General features: G+C 40.4%; 1 protein-coding gene across 4 annotated transcripts in view; it reads right to left on the reverse strand.

Annotated features, from left to right (window-relative positions):
- Nucleotides 1-516: 516 nt before the first annotated feature.
- Nucleotides 517-21,397, reverse strand: part of pcdh19 (protocadherin 19) — a 57,153-nt gene continuing 36,272 nt past the window's right edge. For all 4 annotated transcript variants that reach the window (XM_026330217.1, XM_026330216.1, XM_026330215.1 and 1 more), the window contains exon 5: nt 517-3,248. In XM_026330217.1, coding sequence (XP_026186002.1) covers nt 2,689-3,248 — 560 coding nt within the window. In that variant the 3' untranslated portion in view covers nt 517-2,688. The remainder of the gene's footprint in view (nt 3,249-21,397) is intronic.

A 21,397-nucleotide genomic window follows, 5' to 3' on the forward strand; every position in this document is an offset into this window, starting at 1 on the left:
CCCTAATACTTACGCATTTCAGTAGTCCCACATGGGCATCATGTGACGTGCGTCACGTCGCATCGCGATGTTTTGCCCTTTAGCGCTTTGTTCGCAGTTTGAAGTGTAGACTCAGTTCAGGACAAGACCAGTGATGTGTGTTATCTCACTTAAAAGAAACCAGATTATTTAATAGAATATAGTTAATTTCCTTTTGGGTAAATTGTAGAACTAGGTCTAAACGCTAACACAAAAGAAGAAGAAAGATTTCTCTCAACAGTTTTCTCTATGTCTGTTTATAATGGTTTGGTTTATGTAGGTTTGTTGTTGTTTTTAAATATATAAATAAATATATTTTAACTGGTATACATTCAGAGCATCTCTTGGCAAAGGCTGGACCCCTGAATTGTTCCCCCTATATTAAGCTGAGACCACATAACCACAGCATCAATGCACACAAAACACAAAACCTGAGGAGAATTTCAGTTCAATCTTAAAAGTAACTTCGGTCGAGAAAAGACAAGGAAACATGGCAGAGAACATTTAATAGTTTAATTATAAGCTGCTGTATACATTCAGTGATTATTCCGATTTTCATGTTGCCAGAAGCCATGGGTGAGACCAGCAAAACATTCAGCTACAAGATCTAGTTTGTTGTATGCAATTTGTCCATTTTCATTCATATGTTTCCACATTGTACATAGTTTACTGCAAAGCAACATAAAACCACATTGCTGATGTGCAACACGGTTCTTCTGAGGCCTTAGTTCGTTCAAACGTGATTCCACCCAGTCTGTTGTGTGGCGCTTGTAGGAAGGGAGAGCCTTGTATATAACACTCTGGTCTAAACCTCATCTTTAAGATCAACTGAACACAGATGGCACACGGTGACAGCTGTGCTGAGGAAAGCAAGCCGTCATGTCCGAGTGCCTTCAGCTGAATCTGAAAAAGTCTTCTTTAAACTTGATTGGGCTCAAAGGGAAAGCCAACTCATTAGACAGATAAAATAGGTGGAACCCTGTTACCAGCTTGAAGAACACTGGGAACAGTTCTTTCTCCTCCTTAGATACTAAGATTAAGCAACATCCTGCAATCTTTAAGGTTTTGTTTGCATCTTTTTTGGTTTCTTTTGCTATCTCACTCTAAGCTCATTGAACTGACACACACATGTTGGTGCTGAAATTGCTTTTTTTTTTTTTTTTGGTGGTTTTTTTGTTTTTGTTTTTTTTTTTTTTGTCTTTTACATTTTCTAGTAGCCCACACAGAAACTTGATGGCACAAGAACTGACCAATAAGAAACTCTTTACAACAAGGTAGACTGCAAGTCAACAGTTGCCAGGGGTCACACGGTAAACAAAAATAATCCAAGTTCATTTTGAAAATAAAAAAAAAAAACAAATTGGTTCAATATAAAAGCAAAGGACAAATGAACAAAAGCAAGTTAATTTCAAGTATAACTTACTCATAAAATAACTACACAGCATTAAATATTCTCATTATACATTTTTAAATTATTTATAAAATATATTTTGGCATATATGTTTTTTTTATTTTTGTGTTTGTGTAACAAACGCTACTGTAGCTTCAGTTGAACACCAATGTTTATTTGTTTTTTTCTCTTGAAACAAAACATTAAAGGGATTGTCACATAACAACAGGTTATTAAAAATGATAATAGTAAACCCTATACAGAGTTTCACATAGCAAGACATGAGTGACGATCCCTTCTATCCTAGCCCCATAGTCAAAAGTCAAAAAAAGTACAAGACCAGAACACAAAGTTCTAATTTGTGCTCCACTGGCTACAATCAAGGTTGGGCACAGGAGATTTCAAAAGCAGTAAGTCTCTTTTCATACAACTCAATATGAACACAAGGATCTGTCTGTCCCATTTCCAGTGTTCAGAGAGGCTGGGCAGATAGCGTGAGTTCATTTAGCTCCATCTGTGATAAAGTATAAATACTGTAAAGACCTCACAGTCTGATGACACTAGGATGTCCTCAGGGATACGCAGAGAAAGTTTCTCTTATTAGTCAGGGAGAGGGATGAATAAGGCCGAGAGGCCTCCCTTTCCTTCTCCAGAATGAACTAAAAAATTGATGGAGTAAGCTGAGCATGTTTCAGATGAATCCTGCGTATGTCTGCGTTGTGTCTCTGTCACTTATTATACATTTGGAGCTCCCTATACAAAGGAACAAAGAATGATTTTAGCAGTTGGAACAAACTGCAAAACCAAAGAAGGCAAACATCAGTTTGTGATAAAAAGTAGTTCAAAAGGCATAACTGTACTGATGAATTGGCACCTCAGGTGTCCAAACACATAGAGTCCTGCTTTGGCGAGAGGGCTGGAGAGCCCCACTGGCCACCATGTCCATGCAGTCAACAGCAACACACCTGTCCACTCATGGCAGACAGATAAGAAAAAAAAAAAAAAAAAACGAACAAAATGCAAACAAGGAAAAAGTACTGCGACTACAACAAAGCCACATCCACGATTTCAGCTTGACCACACAACTAACTGCAGCATACTACAGCTCATTATCATCAGCCCGAGCTGGTTCTTGAATAGTGTATACTGCAAATGGGTGTGTCTCTTCTACTTCCACAGCCTGACTTTCTTCTGTGTACACACTGCTATTGCGGGGTATATATATATGAGTTTACACTGTATGTGTGTATGCATGTGGGTGTGTATCATAGAGAAGCTTGCTAAAGCACAATGTCCTTCAGGCGCTTGCTGCTGGGGGATTCCTTGTCTCGGCCATCATGGAGAAGCGTGTTGATCTCCCTGACAGCAGGCTCACTGTCCTTCCCCTCTGGCTGCCGCAGCAGGCTGTGGTTGGCGATTCGCTCTGCGTCGCGGCATTTCAGTGTGTTGTAGGCAGATGATGGCTTGGACACCGGGCTCTTCAGGTGCACAGGGGAAGTGATGGGGCTGGCTGCCTCACGCCCGTTGCCAGCTTCACGGACCGCCCCACCATTGGCCTTGGGGCTGCACACCTGAGACTCCTGAGTCCGCTTTCCCTTTATCTCTCCTCGTTCCACATCCTCAGGCCCATCCTTGCCAAAGGTGGCAAAAGTTCTCTTGGTGGTGCCATCCTCATAGTGGGGCACATCCACTGTGGTGGCCTCGATAGACAAAGCGATGACATTACGAGTGTGCTCGGGTGACTTGGCACGTGCTGGGACTGGGACACGAGGCATCCAACAGCGGTCGGAGTGGCCTAGGATGCGACACTCGTCCTGGCAGTGAAAGCCCTCACTGGGATCTGTAGAGGCCAGAGAAAAAAACATGACTGTTAGCTTTGTCAGTAAATCCAGCTTGACTGGTCATGCAAAGTCTCCCACATGACATTCATTTGATTTTGGTATGACAAATCTGCCATGAAATAAATGAAAAACAACATTGCATTTGTGTTAATTCAAATGGCCCAAGTTAAATACAACTGAATGATCTGCTTTCATTTGTATTGCATTCCTGCATCTGCTCAGGACTACAGTCCTGTTTAACACTTCTGACTGATAACTAGAGCTGGATGTTTGGGGCACTTCTAATATGCCAATTAAATTATGTATTGTTAAATCAAAAGTCCATTTGCAGCTTTTGTATAATTGGGTTTTCTGTAGCAACACTAGATAAAAGGCAGGTTTAAACAGTGCAATCAGATATCTCACAAAGAGAGACACCAGACAAGTTGCGGTGTTGTTGCCTGGTTCATCTCTCTCTCTCTCTCTGTCTCTGTCATCTGGCGCCGAGTTATAAATATGTAATGATGTTTAACGCTGGAGTGAAAAAAAGATTTGTCTGAGTCTGTAGAACTGCACTCTTTCGTAGTTTGTTATGTTGGAGGGGAAAGGCTTTCAAGCCAATCTTTGCATCCTAACAACAGAAAAGTGCTCTCTTGCTCACACTGAAATGCTGTTATTTTGGATTTCCTGTTTGTTAGTAATTCACAAACACTTTAATTGCCCAAGCAGCCATAATTGTGTTAGAAATCTTTTAAATCTATACCTTATTACATTTGCCTTATATAGATTTGCTAAAAAAATATTTACACCCTTTCAAGATTTTTAAACTTTTGAAAATATATTTTCAAAATCTCTCTAGGACCCTGTTGTGTTATTTTCCACCAGCTCCAATCTTGAGGAAGAACCTGCCACACAGATACCTAATGACACATTTCTGTGCTCCCCTGCTGCTTGTTTAACTCATAGCAAGAGTCATCCTCTGTTTCAGAGGCCCAAGGTGACAAGAGCGAATTGTGAGAGGGATTGCTATCGACCCAAATGCATATGCTTACATCTGGCAATCGCAGCTTGACAGATCACCTAATTAAAATCACTAATGATCTGTTTTTCTCCCTTCTTTCTTGCACTCATGAGAGGGACCTCTGCTTACACCCTGGGGATCGATATTTAAAGATTGGAGACAGGCTTTTCAGTTCCAGATATGCCAGAGCTGTCTCTCATAAAGTATAATCTGATGAGACTGACAGATAACATGGTGATTAAATGAATGACTGAATGAACAAGTACAGGGTATCATGGGCTGTCTGAACCCAAATCCGGGAAGTGAAGCTCTGGAGTAATTATCTTGCTTGAGGGCAGAAAAAAATGATCAGCACCAAGAATGCAGTCACTGAGTGACCAATGTCAAGATGAATGCTTCATAGTGAAATAGAGAATACAGAAAATTATTATGCTAAACACACACACACAGACACTGACAGATATGGCATTTTATCCAATAAATGCAAATTTAGATATCATTTTTCTAACAGTAGAGCAACATGCATCTCAAATGTAGTCGCAACAGTCATGTTGCAACTAAATTTTACAGCATAATATTACAATATTACTACATACTATTATCCACATTAACTATAGAACAGCTTAAATAGGCAGCTTCATAAAACCTCTATGCATTTGATGATGGTGAAAAGTGAGAATGAGCAAATTACAGATTTTTCCATGAGTTGCACTTTCGAATGTATGTAACTTAGCATGAATGTTGATTAGTCAAAGGAACTGCACTGACGGCAATCACAGAGACAAAAGGAATGAGGCTCTTGGGTTTTGTTTAAATAGAAAGGATCCAATCAGAGTGTAATAATGTAATCACAACAGAAAGCCTTTGCCAGGTACCAGGAACATAATGCAGGGTGATGAATTAAAAAAAGACATCATGCCCACATACTAGATTACACTGTCCACTGCAACAGTACTTTAAAACTCTTTCAAATCCCATGTTCTTTTTAAATCCTATGTAACAGCTTTGTCTTCAACTGTATTTTATACAGACTCTTTAGGCTGTCAACATTTCAGTCATCATAGCAATGGAAATTAGATTTTTGACATATATTTTAATGTTTCTTGTCCCTGAAAAACTCAATGTGAAAAACTAGTAACATAAATGTCAAACTTGTACACATGTGCTAGACTTCAGCTCTATATTTAGCAACCTGAAATTTCTCCTCAAATCTTGGTTGACATGTTTGACAAAGTAGATCTTTTTCTCCACTGATTAAAGATTTACAAGCATCTTGGTAATGAATGCAATTTCCTCTAAATACTTTGGCTTTTTTTCTGTAGCCTGAAGCACTTTCTAAGGCATGAAAAGCCTCGAGGCACAAAGAAATATACACAAGTTGTATGCTCTCTACTTAGCAGTGCACGCATATGCAATGAATGCCATTTTCTCTCCTTTCCTTTAGGGGTCTATGGGAGAGCAACTGGGTTGTAAATGACATTGTTATAAAAGCCAAGTGCCATTAACACTCACACATCCTGCCTCTGCTTGGAGCTTCGTAAAACGCAGATGTGGCTCTAAAAGACCCACAAAAAATTGAGCAGACAAAAATTTAAATAAAGAAAGTGACAGCCATTGACCTCTAACAAAAAAAAAACTAATGGTGAGAGATGAATTAGTGGGTTTTACAGCAGTAGTTTGGTTTAGAAGTCAAGCACGTACAGAATAGAAGACAGAGAAGGCGCCTCCTGCTGTGAATGTGTATTCAAAGTCATCAGGAAAATAATCTTGCCAATCACCTCCAGGAACAAATTTAAAATACAGTACAGAGCACAGAGTACAGGATGTGATTGGGAACACTTCCTATCTACAATTAAATACCTATTAATTACTGAGGGAGCTCCATCGGGAGGTGGAGGTTGCCTGTATTTTTTAGTCTTCCACATTTAAAATACAAAGAGTTTAATGGTAGAGGAGGCAAGAAAAATGTGTCTGAAGTAGCACAGCACTACTATCAAATCTGACATACTGCACTTTAGTACTGACTCAAGGTTGAAAGTCTGGCAAAGGCACTGGGGAGCACTTTAAATATTTATGTACTGATACACATGACATTGGAAAACAATAAATATTGCTACCTCAAATCCTCCTGATAGTGCTGGCCATGTTTTTTTCTGGTTGTAGTTACTGGGAATAGCGTCACTTTGCATCAGCACGGGGAGAAAACCCACGTTTCTGTCATTCCATCTGATCTGCAGCCTGCCAGCCACTGATTTAGTCCTGTCGTCAGATAGAGGCGTCTTAACTTCAAGTTACAAAAGCCAGCTTGAGCAATGGGGGATCCCACACCCCGATAGGCTCATTGCTTGATTTAGCTTTGTACACTTCATATAATGATCTCTTCATGTCATACAGCTGGAGGCACTATTTGTTTGTTGCTAATGTAGCAAACAAGAAGAAATCAGCAAAAGATGAAAATCCCCTGACACCAAAGTTAAAGGGATGTGTTTACTGAAAGAGGCAACTCCCTGAAAAACTCCCTGAGCTTTCGCCAGCTATTTTGCGTCCTGTTTGGCTAATACATGAAGCCTGACTTGGAAAGCAGATACAGTTTTCACTCCAAAAGTAGTGCAGTAGTGGTCGAAAACAATGATGTAATCTTATAAAATGAGCATAAGCAGCCACAAGAAACAGAAAGCCAGTTTGGAGGGACAGATAATTTTGGTAGTTGATGTGAACCTAGATTTAAGTGACAAAAACTTAATTCTGTAATTCTGTGTTTCTTAGTTTAACCGCAGTCATGGGACAATGAGACTTACAGTATGACACAATTCAGTCAGTTGGGTTTTACAGCAAGAAAAACCCTAAAAAGAATTTGGAACAGCAGTGTGGCATGATAAGTCATTTTATAAAGAATGTCTGCCACTTTTGGCTTAAACCACTTTTTTTGTAGTTCCTCTGTATGCTGACATTTTTGTTGTAGCAGTAACAATAAATGTTCTGATTTTGTTTGTCCTACGAAATTAGATACTCCTGAACATACAGCCAGGCAGTATAATGTAGACTTATTGTGATGTGGCTGTTCTGAAAGAAAATAATTTAGAGCAATTTAAACCTGGTTATTTTTTTTTACTTGTGGCCAGCATAGATTTGACCAACTCCCTTTGATTTTGTTTGCTTTCCTGTTCTTTCCACACTATCTTTGTTATTAAAACCTCAAAATGCAACAAAGCTATCAAATATGCCCTGTTTTTTGTCTGAAAAGACAATTAATCAGCTTCAGTGATTGAGACACCCAGCAGTAACTGTGTCATTTTATTTTGTGTCTCTTTTCACTGTTGTGTAAGGGGACTGGAATAAAATCCAAATGAATTAAATCTTTTGAAAGTTAAATAAATTTGACCACAGCTCTGCTGACCCTTGCTGAGAACAGCCTTGAAGCCAACATTTCCTGCCATGTCTGAGTGGTGTACACAAGGCTTTCATTTGCTGCTAAACTGCCATCCACTTTTCTGCTCTCATCTAGATATTCCTGTGTATCTTTGACAGTGAGATGGCTGTTTTCTAATTGCGCTCCATATTAATTTTCCATTCTGGCAGTCACATGGCAAAGATTGATTAAATCTAAATTGTGACTACAGTCATGATAGAGCATGTGATGCAGAAGCTGATGAAAGAATCACAGGGGAGGAAAATTCTGAAAAGATGGCACCAGCAAAATAGAGAGTGACTAGTTGGTTGGTGCTCAAAGTCCAAAGTATGTTCGAGACCTAACAGGCTTGGCCCCACCTGAGTCTTATGCTGGGGATGGAGCTTAACATCTAGTCTGCCCTAACTATAGCAGAGGACAGTTCTGCAGCCAGCTGAGGCTGAGGCCTGGCCAAGCAGCCTCCTGCACTACTCACCAGGGAGAGTGTCCAAGCACTGCTGTCATCCCAGCCAGCCAATTCAGTCTGTGGGCCATAAATCAGCCTGGAGGCCTGGCTCCTGCGGGAGCGGCAAGATGGAGTGTGATGGTCTTGTTTTTACAAACAGTAGAGGGGCACCCTTACTACGCCGTGCAAGCCATCATTTTCTGCAGAGCACAGAGTCCTCCTCTTCTCCCCACAGCATCTGGTTCAGTCACATCAAGCCATCCCTCCCGATACTGCTAGACTCAACCCTCACAGCTTCCTGCACAAGACTATCTTTTATGCTTCTCCTCCTTCTGTCCTCTTTCAACTCATCAGTACTGCTGCATCATGTACATTGGTGTAATTAAATAAACCCTTCACCAAAAAATCTCCTCTTTTCATTTCTATCTAACCAGTATTCCTTCTATTCTTCCATTCAAATATTAGTCATGGAGGAAATTAGACTCAATGGGCAGCCTTGTTCGTACAGTTGCATGGTTCATGTGACCCTGGTTCTATTTCGGAGCATTAGTACCAGTCAATTTATAAAGAACAAATTCACTGTCTAATCCATCCAGCACTGCAGACAGTGTCTGACAGCTTGTCACTTCCACCAGGCCTGACTTTGTCCTCCTAAAAGCTGATGCAAAATGGCATGTTAACTTTATTTTGAATCTTTTGTTTATAAGCATTTGTCAATAGTTGCTTTAAAAGCCACAGTTCAAGCCAACTTCTTCAAATGTTTATTTCCACTGTCTCTTTTCCCTCCATCCCGCCCATCCTCTGCATTCCACTGCAGCTCCTGGTATAAAGAATGAATTTCCAAACTGGTGTTGACAAACAATGCACTAGCTTCTAAATTGGTACAAACAGCATCTGTTTAACAGCTGTGTAACAGCAGTGGGAGGATAAAAGCTATCGCTATGCTGCTTTATAAATCACTATGTCATCGCAGAGCACTGTTTTGTTCAAAAGCAGGACCACTAGCCAATGGACTGCATGATGTAGTGGAAATGATGTGAGCTGGTTGTCATGATGACATACGTGGGTGGACTGGTTTCAATGCCCAAGCAACAAATACTATTATGCTGCAGGGATTCTATCACCTTATTGTGCCCTGCTGCCACCATCACTGACTCCTAGAGGTTGCAGTGTCTCAGTAACGTTTCTGTAAGACACTACAAGTATTACCCTTGGCTCCTGCCATGACATATGCAATGCTTGAAGGGGCAGGATTTAGAGTGGTCAGCATTTATGCCATCTGGGGGTTTTTTAGAACAGTCAATATCATAATGCATGCCCTGGTGTTCATACATTACACTGGACACTGGCTGTTTAACTGCTGAACTTTCAGCAGACACTTAAAACTGGATTTAACCCAGGCAATAAGGCACAGAGAATTAGGCCTGGGTGGATAAAATATGGCTAAACAGATAAAAAAGGTTCTCAAGATGGGAAACACGTGTCTAAAAAATTCCACCATCTCAATGAAGGTTGGTATCATTTCTGCCTGAACAGTGCTCAGCTGTTCAACCACATTAACAATCCAACAACATCCAAAGACCGAGTAGAGAAAAGATTATTCTTCCTGTGTTTGTTTACTACTGACATGGAACTCCTGATCACTGTGTAACCACAGTCCACTCAATAGATTCTGTTCAGGTTTAACTATCTGTGTTAAATCAGCGCTCATGGAGCAACTAGTTATATTGCTGCATGAAATGTTTTGTACCATTCAACCCAGAAGGAGTTCGAGATTGTCATTGTTAAAAACTGATTATACAGGTTTATGGTGTGTGGCTATGCAGTTGAGTGTGTTTTGGCAGCAACAAAAAAAGCAGTTGGGCTGAAGTTATTGTAGTTACACCTTTTAGAGTCACATGTTCATAAATAACCAAAAACCTGTGAATGGTGTTGGAAAATAAATCCATGTTTTCCCTGCAACATGGATTGTAAAATGTAAGATTGTAAGATGTCAAATGGAGGAGAGTCTTTCCATCCATCCATTATCTATACCTGATTATTCCTATTTAGGATCACAGGGATCTGATGGAGCCTATCCCAGCTCTCTTTGGGTGGAAGGCAGGGGTACACTCTGGACAGGTCACCAGTCCATCACAGGGCCACATAGAGACAAACAACCACACACACCCACACTCACACTCACTCCTATGGGCAATTTAGAGTCACCAATCAACCTGACATACAGGTTTTTGGACCGTGGGAGAAACCTGGAGAAAACCCACGCAGGCACTGGGAGAACATGCAAACTCCACACAGAAAGGTCCCTACTGGGTTACAAACTTGGAACCTTCTTGCTGTGAGGAAACAGTGCCACTGTGCTGCTCAGTGGAGGGGGGGTCATTAAGTGTATTTTGGTTAAGGAGTTGGGTTCATGTACATGCAGTAATAATAACTGAAATATGTATATGCTTTTCTTTGCTACAAGATAATGATCCCAACCATATCACATGTCATTTAAACAAGAATATCTGCTTTGTGGTAGAAAATTGGATAATTTCATGGCCACATATAACATTTCCAAGAAACTCTCATCAGGGCTGTAATTCAGTGAGGAAATTCATCTTTGGGTTAGATGTATTTTAAAGAGATAATTATGTTAAAATTTGAAAGACAGGATGAAAAAATGCAATTAAAGTCAAAATTAAACTGCAACTTGAGCTCATCTTACTGACATAATTTGATGTAGCTAAAATAGCAAATTGTGGTGAAACATCATGCAGGGAGCAATCATTGAGAAGTGTCCAAAGGCAAATGTTAAGGGTAGTTTTACTTAATTGGGGGGGCATCTTTTGTTAAAACACCCATTTTGATACTTTATTATTGGTTGTAACCAATTTCCACACTTATAACACAAGCTGTAAAATTTTTAACTCAAGATTTTTAAACCTTTAGGGAATAATATGTACAGTTACAGTTGTTTTGGTGCTTTGCAAGCCTATTGAGCTCTTGAGCTTCAGAATCCTTTACTGCAATCGTTAGAGTGGAGTTCTACAGCTAACAGATAACACACATTAAGATAAGGCAATAATATACGAGAGGATCCAAACTCAGACTTCTATTTATTCCAGAAAAACCTTTTTCGACTTCATGATTTGAATAAACTAATTTTGAAGTACAGACTATATCAAAGTTCATAACTATAAAAAAGTTTAACCCTTTATAACCTACTATAGAAAAAGTCCACTAGAGCTTCTTTGACATTGACCTTGCTCTCTTATTTAATTGTACAGGCATTTAAAAATAGATATGCAAATGAGATTGCACGCAATTTAAAAGGGTGAGTTGGGAGCAGTCGTGGCCTAATGGATAGAGAGTTGGACTTATAACCCGAAAGTTGCGGGTTTGAGTCTCAGGCCTGGCAGGAATTGTCGGTGTGGCGGAGTGAATAGCCATTGCCCTGTCCACCTTCAACACCACAACTGAGGTCAGACCCTTGAGCAAGGCACCGAACCCCCAACTGCTTCCCGGGTGCTGCAGCAATGGCTGCCCACTGCTCTGGGTGTGTGTGTGCACTTTGGCTGGTATGCAATGCAATTTCCTAAATAAGGACTAATAAGGGTAACTTAAAGAGGATCTTAAGACTGTAAACAATTATTTACATGTAAACATTTATTCATTATTTAAAATGTGATACTGCGCCAACATTACACTTTCCAATTTTATTTTTAATTAGGAGTAGTTCAAGTATTGTGTAGTACTATGAAAAGATGTATTCTGATGAGATGTATGACACAGCAATTGCCACTCTTGTCCATTCACAGCATCTAAATTGCCCTTCTGATGATGGGCTTCAAATTAACCTGAGTTCTGGCTCTCAGGCCCACAATAACAGTACAATGCAGTCCCAAAACTCAGCACAGCAGGCTACTGGTGTCCCAGTGGCAGACCTGCCCACTCCGCCATGTGAGCCAGCCAGAGCACCGGTTTGCCTCGTTTCCTCTACAATGCATCGGTGGAGGACATCTTTAAATACACTGGAACAAATTCAGCATTTCTGTGTTTAAGCTTGACCGAGCTAGCAAGCTAATTTGCTCCTAAACCCTTGAGTCTGGGAGAAGCAAGGGGGACAGAAACAGACTTTTAAATTACATCTGTGAATGGGGTTGAGGGTAGATGAAAGCTATACTGGAAGGAGAAGTGGCATGAGAATGGCAGTGCTATGGACCATGATCAGTAATGTTAAAACTCTGCTTATGTCAGGTAAGTCACTGAGGTCACTTTATCTCATTCCTAAGTAAACCAAGAGTAACAAATAGATATTCCTAAATCGAATCTAAAGGTGTGTTATGAGCTGGAATAAATCCCTATTACACAAGTGTAAAGTTTTAGAGATTTTAATGGGCAGGGGAGAAAATACAAACTGCAAATGTCAGAGAAATATAATGCTGGTTGATTGGAAAACAATGCTTTGTGTGGCATGGAGCTTTCCTTAAATAGGTGCATAATAAATTAAATGTTTCACCAGCACCAAGATTTCTATTTGTGAATCTACGTTTGTATCCCCACAGTCACAAAATACAACAAATCAAGTGAGTGGAAATAGATTTATGATTTAATGGTTTTGAACAATCTATAACCCATAAACATCCTAGAGTAAGAAACCATTATAGTTTCACATTTGCCATAAAGAGATATTTCTCAGAGTTTTGTTTTTGATTTTTTTCCTTCCTCAAGAGCCATTTCTATTAGCCATCTGAAATAAACACAATACTTCAGTGCCTGTCAATGTGTCGAGGTCCAAACAACTGGGGATGGCGCACCCGGCAGCATACTAATATCCTAGGATTTCCTCTGTCTCTGTGAGCTTCTGCTTTGCCTCAAAAGAGTGGCCTTACATAATTAATATAATGTGGCTTCTCATTCAGTCATGTTCACTTTGTGTCAGCCAGGACTGTGTGTTTTATATTCCATTTTATCTTCTCACAGAAGCACCAGAATAGTTCAGATTCTCATTTTCTTCCTTTTTTTTTTTTTTTTTTTTTTTTTGTTCCTTTAAAAAAACATTCTTACTTGGCCCTTTTCCCAACAGTTTTAACAACCTCTGGAAGTAGGACAGTGTAACATGGTGAGTGTGATGGTATGTAGCGTGATGGGAAGGTTTAGTTCACCATGCAGAAACATATGCAGTCAGAGTGGGACCACTGATCGTGGCTAGAAAAGATGATCTCCCTGTTTGCAACTGAACCAGATTGACAGTGGCACTCAGAGACAAGTAGAAAATAAAAAAGAGAGGAAAACACATGGGGGGCCCTTGCTGTGTAGAGATGCATTAGATGTACACCTACTGGGGAGAGGAAAAGTAAGAGTGATCCCTTTCCACAGCTTTTCACTGTCACAAAGGCTATTCTGTTCGGCCTTTGGGAGGTATGCTGATTCCCAAGGTCTCCATTTTCCACCACAGTAAGGCCTGCACCATACCACTTAATATCAGACAGTCAGAACCAATGTCCGTAGCATTAGCCACCCACCAGCCAGTGCTACTCTATCTAGAGGATTGTCAGCAGTGAGGCAGTCCATGAAAAGAGCTGCAGCTTGTATCTAAGACACACAGATTGAAATGGAGGTGGAAGCTTGGTCTGAAGAAAAGAGAAGGAACTAATAGGCACATCTTTTCTGATTTGAGGAACATGACTATGGCATACATAAGGATGATGGCAGGGGTCTGACACAGCGGTAGTAATTGGATTTCTCAGCCCTGTGCCCACTCATAACATGCTGAGCTGTGACATGAAAAGTTCCTATACGTGGCAAAGGAGCAAGGTGCAGCAGAGTGGAAGTGACAGGTGTCAAAGATCCCATTCCCTCGCTCCTCTCGATCCTTCAGTTCCTTTTCTCTGGAGACAGCTGAGGAACAGGCTGCCTTGTGGTAAAGCCAAACACCAGGCTCGACATTCAATTGCAAATTTAGTCTAGTTAAACCTATGTGGAGTGCAGTGAAAGAGGAGGAGGAGGAGGAATAGGAAGGGTGGTGGGGGTGGTGTGGGCTTGAAGCACTGTGGATATAAGAGGTCATGGCCTGATTGCTGGCTTTATATATTTTGTGATGCTAATGTGAGCTGAATACAGAAGGAGCACATGATTTGTACGATGTGCTGGAGAACACACAAAGGAGGCTGGGACCCACACAGCCGATCTTATAGATGTTGGGGGGTAGTGCAGTGTCTGGCCACAGTACCCTCCCAGTCCTCTGCAGGCATTCTGGCCTCATCTTTAACGAGGACTGCACAAGAACAGGCACATCATTAAAAAGAGCCATTCTGAGACTTTCCTGTCTACCATTAAACTTAACAGCCAACCTCTCCCATTACATTTTATCCTCCCCTTTAAGGAGGTGGGGGACAGTGGGGTTTGAAAGTCACATTTGGCTGGAAACATGTATCCATTGAGTTAATTCTGTCCCTCAGTCAATTGTACATGGGAGGAAAACCAGCAAAACTTTCTGGAATGTACTGAAAGTAATTGTTTTGAATTCTACAGCCTTACTTCTATAGACAGGTAAATTAATGTAACAGCTACAGTAATAGTATACCGCGCTTTAACTTGATTCATCATAATATACTAATCTGATATGAAAATTACGTTAAAACTCAGAAAGACGCGCAGTAAGCTAAAGACATCATATTAGTAGCACCAGAAAAAAATGGAGGGACATTGGGAGTAATGTTTTTAATGCTGATGAATTTAGTTTAATTTGATTATCCACCACCGCCAGCTATGCCACGGTGCAGAAACACCACTCTGCATCGTGTTCAGCTCTTGACCTTTAGCACACATAAAAAGAGTCAAAACAGGCTGAGTTAGGACCATAGAGTGTGTATGGCACAGCAGTGCAGTTGGACTCGTGAACTCTAGTGTTTAGGTGATGCACTTCACAAATTTGATCTGACGCTATCACACTCAGTAGCAATACATGTTTCCTCAATCTGAATTACTGATGTGGATGTTAATTTGTTTAATAAGGAACAAATAGATCACAGACATCTACAAGACTGGGAGGTTCTTGAATAAAAAGATAGAGTAAAGGACAAATGCACACAGGGTCTAGTGTTGATTGATGGCCAAGAAAAGGTCAGGGGAGGCTGCCTCAGTTCAAATACACTGCATTGGTTCCCCCTCCCAGTTACTGTGCCTTCACTCACATCTATAGTTTATAATCTGGGTTACTAACAGCCACAATGATCCCACTATGGAGACCTACTGAAAATTTTGCACTATGGCAAAGTGAGCTCATTCCTGCAAGGTCATCAAGGATACAACAAGGGAACACTGACATTAATTGGCAAATGAAAGCTAGTAATGGTAGTGGTAGTTCAGATGACTTCTCTTTAACCTCTGTTTAACGTCTCATGAGCAAAGAGCACATTTGGCCATGCAGTGTTTGACAGTATATGCACGGCCTCTAAGAGAGAAATTCTGCATTTCAATGGCTATAAAATGTTAGAGAATAAATCATTCTCACTGAATATACATGAAGAGAGCAAAATATGGAAATATTATAGCAGTATGCCTGAGGTAGTAAACTTTTGTTGCCACAACTGAGGAGGGCTGACACAACTCTGTATTCTTCCTACATATTCCATCTGGGTTTTAATGTCCAGAGAAACAAGGTGATAAGAACTAAGTAGTACCAGTACCAGTAAAACCAGGATGGGGATGACAAAGGCATTGGGGGGCACAGTGAAAAAAAAAAGGAAAGACTGAACATATGAAATCTCAAAAGGATTAAAGAGGATGCCGGTATCATGTTTTTCCCACAGAAAGGAAGTAATAGGGTTTAAAAAAGAAATGCACATTGGTGCAGCACAGGAGACTGCCCCCCCTGCTCTCTTCCTCCCTTACCCCAGCTGCAGTGATAAATGTCTCTTTGTATTCTGGACAGAAAACTGCGGGCTACAATGTACTTGTCAGAAGACAGCTGATTTTCCCCTTAAACAGAGCAGAGTATATTCTTAATCTTTCCTTTCACAGAGGCAGAAGATAAAACAAATGCCTTGTGCCAAGACACATAATGCCCAGAAAATCTCTCCCCATTCACCTCACGTTTGTGTTGCATGTAGCTACCAGTGTGCTCCTGTGTGTATATTCTATGTCTTTGCAGCAGGTGTAGCTATAGCATGTGCAGCTACATGCTATTTGGACTTTTCCTAAATTTCACAGCATCCTTAATCCCTGCAGTATAAGCATGGTTCCACTATGAGGGCTCCTAAATGGGAGTCAGTACTACAGGTAATGGAGCTGATTATAGCTATCTGGGCTATGGGCCAGCTGCCAGACTCTGCCCTGCCTGGAGGGAGCACAGGCCGCCTGGTGTCTGATATCCTGGGATCCCTGTAATACAAGCCGTGCTTTGGCAGTCACTCTGTGACTATCCTGCCCACTTCCAGCCACACACAGAAGGTCCTTTGAGCTGGTCTATGTGTATAGTATGTCCTCATCAGGTTGTTTGCTACCAGTCTATAGTCATACCATTCCAACAAAAAGCCTGTGGTAAGTCATGCTTTTGTAAAGGAGTATTAAGCGACTCATGTTTTTGACAAAGGATGGGGTCTGAGATTATCCTATATGCCATTTTGTGTCCTCGGGGCAGAGTGGCCAACTTTACTTTATCAAACAAACACAAATTGCATTCTGATACTTCAGACAACAATGGCTAATCAGATGGGGATGCATTCCCCTGATTGTGCTATAATTTTTTTTCTCTCAGTTGACCTGCAGACATTAGAGTTAATACAGTAGTAGTACTTGTAGTCACGCGTTTCCATTAAACTCTAAAATCTAGGAAGTCACGGTCAGTAAAATCTGACTCTTTACTCCTGGTCCTCTCCATAGATAATGCATCAAAATGAACAATACTCCAAACAATGAAATAACTATCACAGTAATAATATCATAAAAAGAAAAAAAAAAAAAAAAAATCAACATTACAAGTCACATTCCTTGAAAATAATGCAGTCCCATGAGTAAGGATAATAAGAGGTTTTTTTTTTTTTTTTTAAAATAGAAATAGCTTATAATGTATTTCCTCTTTCAAACCTGGATATATTTGGGCATCAAATTTAAAAATCCAATAGGATTCTCTTTGAAGGATTTTTTAAGCACTCAACCCGCCTGATGGATTGCTCAATAGCTTCAATTATTTCTATCCTCAAAAGACATTATTTAATTATTGCTTGCATGATGTTCAGCAAAATGTCATGGCATAGAATAATCTAGAGTTTTAATTCTAATGACATGTTATTTTTACACAGTCTGTCTTTGAGGCATGTCTTTTTAAAAATGTAATATACATCCAGGTTTGAATAAGGGAAGCGATAAGCCCTTTCTTTAAATAATTCTTACTTTTCTTCTTACTGATGGTACTACATTATTGTGATTGATATGACTTGCAATATTGCCATGATTTCTCTTTTCTCCTTTTCCTTTCTCTGCTACTAATCTTTTGGTGACAATATATGATAGTTTTTTTCTCCATTATGTTTGCAATATTGTTACTTCTACTGTATTACCTCTAAACAGTACCAGATGTAAACAGCCTGTTTTATTATTTATTGTTTTATTCACTGAAGACAGAAGGGATTGAAACGAGACAGTGTTTTAAACAGGTATGTCTGACTAAAGAAACATCTTTACTCTTTGCTTTCCCAACGAGTGCCTGAAGACTTTTCCTGGCTTTATTGTGATCAGATGTTGATCACGATGAAGGGGAGAAGTCACCTGTCATTTTTGTCAGAAAAACCATCAAAAAACACCAAGTTGGTGTGAGCAAATCACTATTCCCAGTAAGCCAGTAATGTCAATTATGACTATAATTTTCAGTATATTACTGTTACTGGCTTGGTTTGACTACAACAGGTCTACCACATTAAATGATAGAATATGTTATATGTGACAGTATAGCTCTTGTTTAGAATGACAGACGTAAGATGATTGAGATGTCCCAAATGGACAGTGCAACATCATTTCTCTATGCCTTTCAAAACCCTTACAAGGCACAGTTGTAGAATAAGCCTTTTTCGTGATGTGACAGTGCTATGGTTAAGGTTAGATTAGGCACAACTTGTGGTTTGGGTTCAAATAACTTGGTTCAGGTTAGAGAAAATCCATCATCATGGCTACAGTGATAAATGTAGTTGGGGTCATGGAACCACTGTGTTTATGCTTAACAAAAGCCAATAATGACTCTGAGTAGCAAATGAAAAACAACTAGCAGTCTCCGGTGTTAAAGTCCAATGTTTCCACCTCGGTTCACTCTCTGCAAAGACTCTGTCAGGTGTAACCAAGACTCTGTCAGGTGTAACCTGACTTCATCCTCTGATCCAGTCATAATTACTACATCTGCTAAACGGTTTGTCACTTCAACATAGGCATATGTCATTTTTGGGGCATTGGCTGAAACAAAATTATGCCCTCATTTTCCTTGGTGTGACATTAACTGGCTCTGTGTTTGTTTCATTACATGTAAAATTTCATTAAACAAGCCACAACATGGTGAATGAAAACATGCACCAGTATCTCTCGAAGGAAAAATCATTTGCATTGACTCATTGTTCCTTTTGCTGTCATGACACAGTGGCATGCAACAGCCTCTAAACTTTCACTCTTTGTGGATTACAAATAAACAAAACCATGGCAGAATAGGCTGTCACTATTTTGAATTTACATCTACGTGTAGATAGGATTAGCACAGTAAAATGTAAATTGTGTTCCATGGCAATTCCACATTAAACTGGACGTACCTGCACCTCTTGCTAATAAACATACATTAATGGAGAGAATGACTAAACTTTGGAGAAAATTGTGAAGAAGTGGGCTTTCTGCAAGTGGGCGGTGATGTACAGTGGGTACGGAAAGTATTCAGACTCCTTTAAATTTTTCACTCTTTGTGTCATTGCAGCCATTTGCCAAAATCAAAAAAGTTCATTTTATTTCTCATTAATGTACACTCAGCACCCCATCTTGACAGAAAAAAAACTGAAATGTAGAAATTTTTGCAAATTTATTAAAAAAGAAAAACTGAAATATCACATGGTCATAAGTATTCAGACCCTGTGCTCAGTATTGAGTAGAAGCACCCTTTTGAGCTAGTACAGCCATGAGTCTTCTTGGGAATGATGGAACAAGTTTTTCACACCTGGATTTGGGGATCCTCTGCCATTCTTCCTTGCAGATCCTCTCCAGGTCTGTCAGGTTGGATGGTGAACGTTGGTGGACAGCCATTTTCAGGTCTCTCCAGAGATGCTCAATTGGGTTTAGGTCAGGGTTCTGGCGGGGCCAGTCAAGAACTGTCACAGAGTTGTTCCGAAGCCACTCCTTTGTTATTTTAGCTGTGTGCTTAGGGTCATTGTCCTGTTGAAAGGTGAATCTTCGGCCCAGTCTGAGGTCCTGAGCACTCTGGAAGAGGTTTTCTTCCAGGATATCTCTGTACTTGGCCGCATTCATCTTTCCTTCAATTGCAACTAGTCGTCCTGTCCCTGCAGCTGAAAAACACCCCCACAACATGATGCTCCCACGACCATGTTTCACTGTAGGGATTGTATTGGGCAGGTGATGAGCAATGCCTAGTTTTCTCCACACATACTGCTTACAATTAACGCCAAAAAGTTCAATCTTGGTCTCATCAGACCAGAGAATCTTATTTCTCATAGTCTGGGAGTCCTTCATGTGTTTTTTGGCAAACTCTATGCGGGCTTTCATGTGTCTTGCACTGAGGAGAGGCTTCCGTCAGGCCACTCTGCCATAAAGCCCCGACTGGTGGAGGGCTGCAGTGATAGTTGACTTTGTGGAACTTTCTTCCATCTCCCTACTGCATCTCTGGAGCTCAGCCACAGTGATCTTTGGGTTATTCTTTACCTCTCTCACTAAGACTCTTCTCCCACGATTGCTCAGTTTGGCTGGACGGCCAGGTCTAGGAAGAGTTCTGGTCGTCCCAAACTTTTTCCATTTGAGGATTATGGAGGCCACTGTGCTCTTAGGAACCTTGAGTGCTGCAGAAATTCTTTTGTAACCTTGTAAACTTCTGTGCCTTGCCACAATTCTGTCTCTGAGCTCCTTGGGCAGTTCCTTCGACCTCATGATTCTCATTTGCTCTGACATGCACTGTGAGCTGTAAGGTCTTATATAGACAGGTGTGTGCCTTTCATAATCAAGTCCTATCAGTTTAATTAAACACAGCTGGACTCCAATGAAGGAGCAGAACCATCTCAAGGAGGATCAGAAGAAATGGACAGCATGTGAGTTAAATATGAGTGTCACTGCAAAGGGTCTGAATACTTATGACCATGTGATATTTCATTTTTCTTTTTTAATAAATTTGCAAACATTTCTACATTTCTGGTTTTTTCTGTCAAGATGGGGTGCTGAGTGTACATTAATGAGAAATAAAATGAACTTTTTTGATTTTGGCAAATGACTGCAATGACACAAAGAGTGAAAAATTTAAAGGGGTCTGAATACTTTCCGTACCCACTGTAGGTGACAGAGGGATATCATGGAAATATTTAAAGTAACTAAAATGACACAGATTGAGTAAGATAATCAAATCTAACCTGTCTTGTTAAGATCTACAGGTGATTTTTAATCACTCACTTTTTGCAAGTAACTTTCCCCAACACAGGTCCCTGTGTATTATTTCAGTACAAATGCTGCTGCAACAACCCCCTCTGTGCGAGCATTAGTTGCTTTTTATTGCACTGGATGAAGTGTTGTGCCTACGTGGTGACCTCCAAGAATTAAAAACACAGTGTTGCAGTTAGGCTGCCTCAGCTCCTCAGACAAGAACTAGAAACACTGTGAGCCACAGAAGGTGAGCAGATTCCAGACATTTCTATATATATGCTTGAATTTCATTCTATTTCCCCCTAGCCATAGTATTTTCTCTGGTGCTATCTCTACATCTTTCCCCCTCTCTCGCTCTTTTCCTCTCCTTCCCTGATTAACCTTTAAAGACACACACTTGCAGCCACACACACACTCAATATAGCGTGTACACACTCTCAGAACATTTAAAATTCAGGTACTCTCCTCTCTCTTTAATACACACCCAGACCCCATCAACTTCAGCACATTACCTGTTCTTAATCTCTCTCCCTCTGTCTGGGATCATCCTGATCCCCCTGTTTTCCCATCTGCTGTCGATTGGGGCCCAGCTTGGCTGGGTGTTCAACAAACAACTGTGATTCACTTGGTTTCTGCGGAGATTATTAACACACCTAGCATGCCATAGCGTCATGAATAAGCAATGGAGATCCGGAGC

The sequence above is a fragment of the Mastacembelus armatus genome, chromosome 10 (assembly GCF_900324485.2).
Source record: "Mastacembelus armatus chromosome 10, fMasArm1.2, whole genome shotgun sequence".
NCBI classification, from domain to species: Eukaryota; Metazoa; Chordata; class Actinopteri; order Synbranchiformes; family Mastacembelidae; genus Mastacembelus; species Mastacembelus armatus.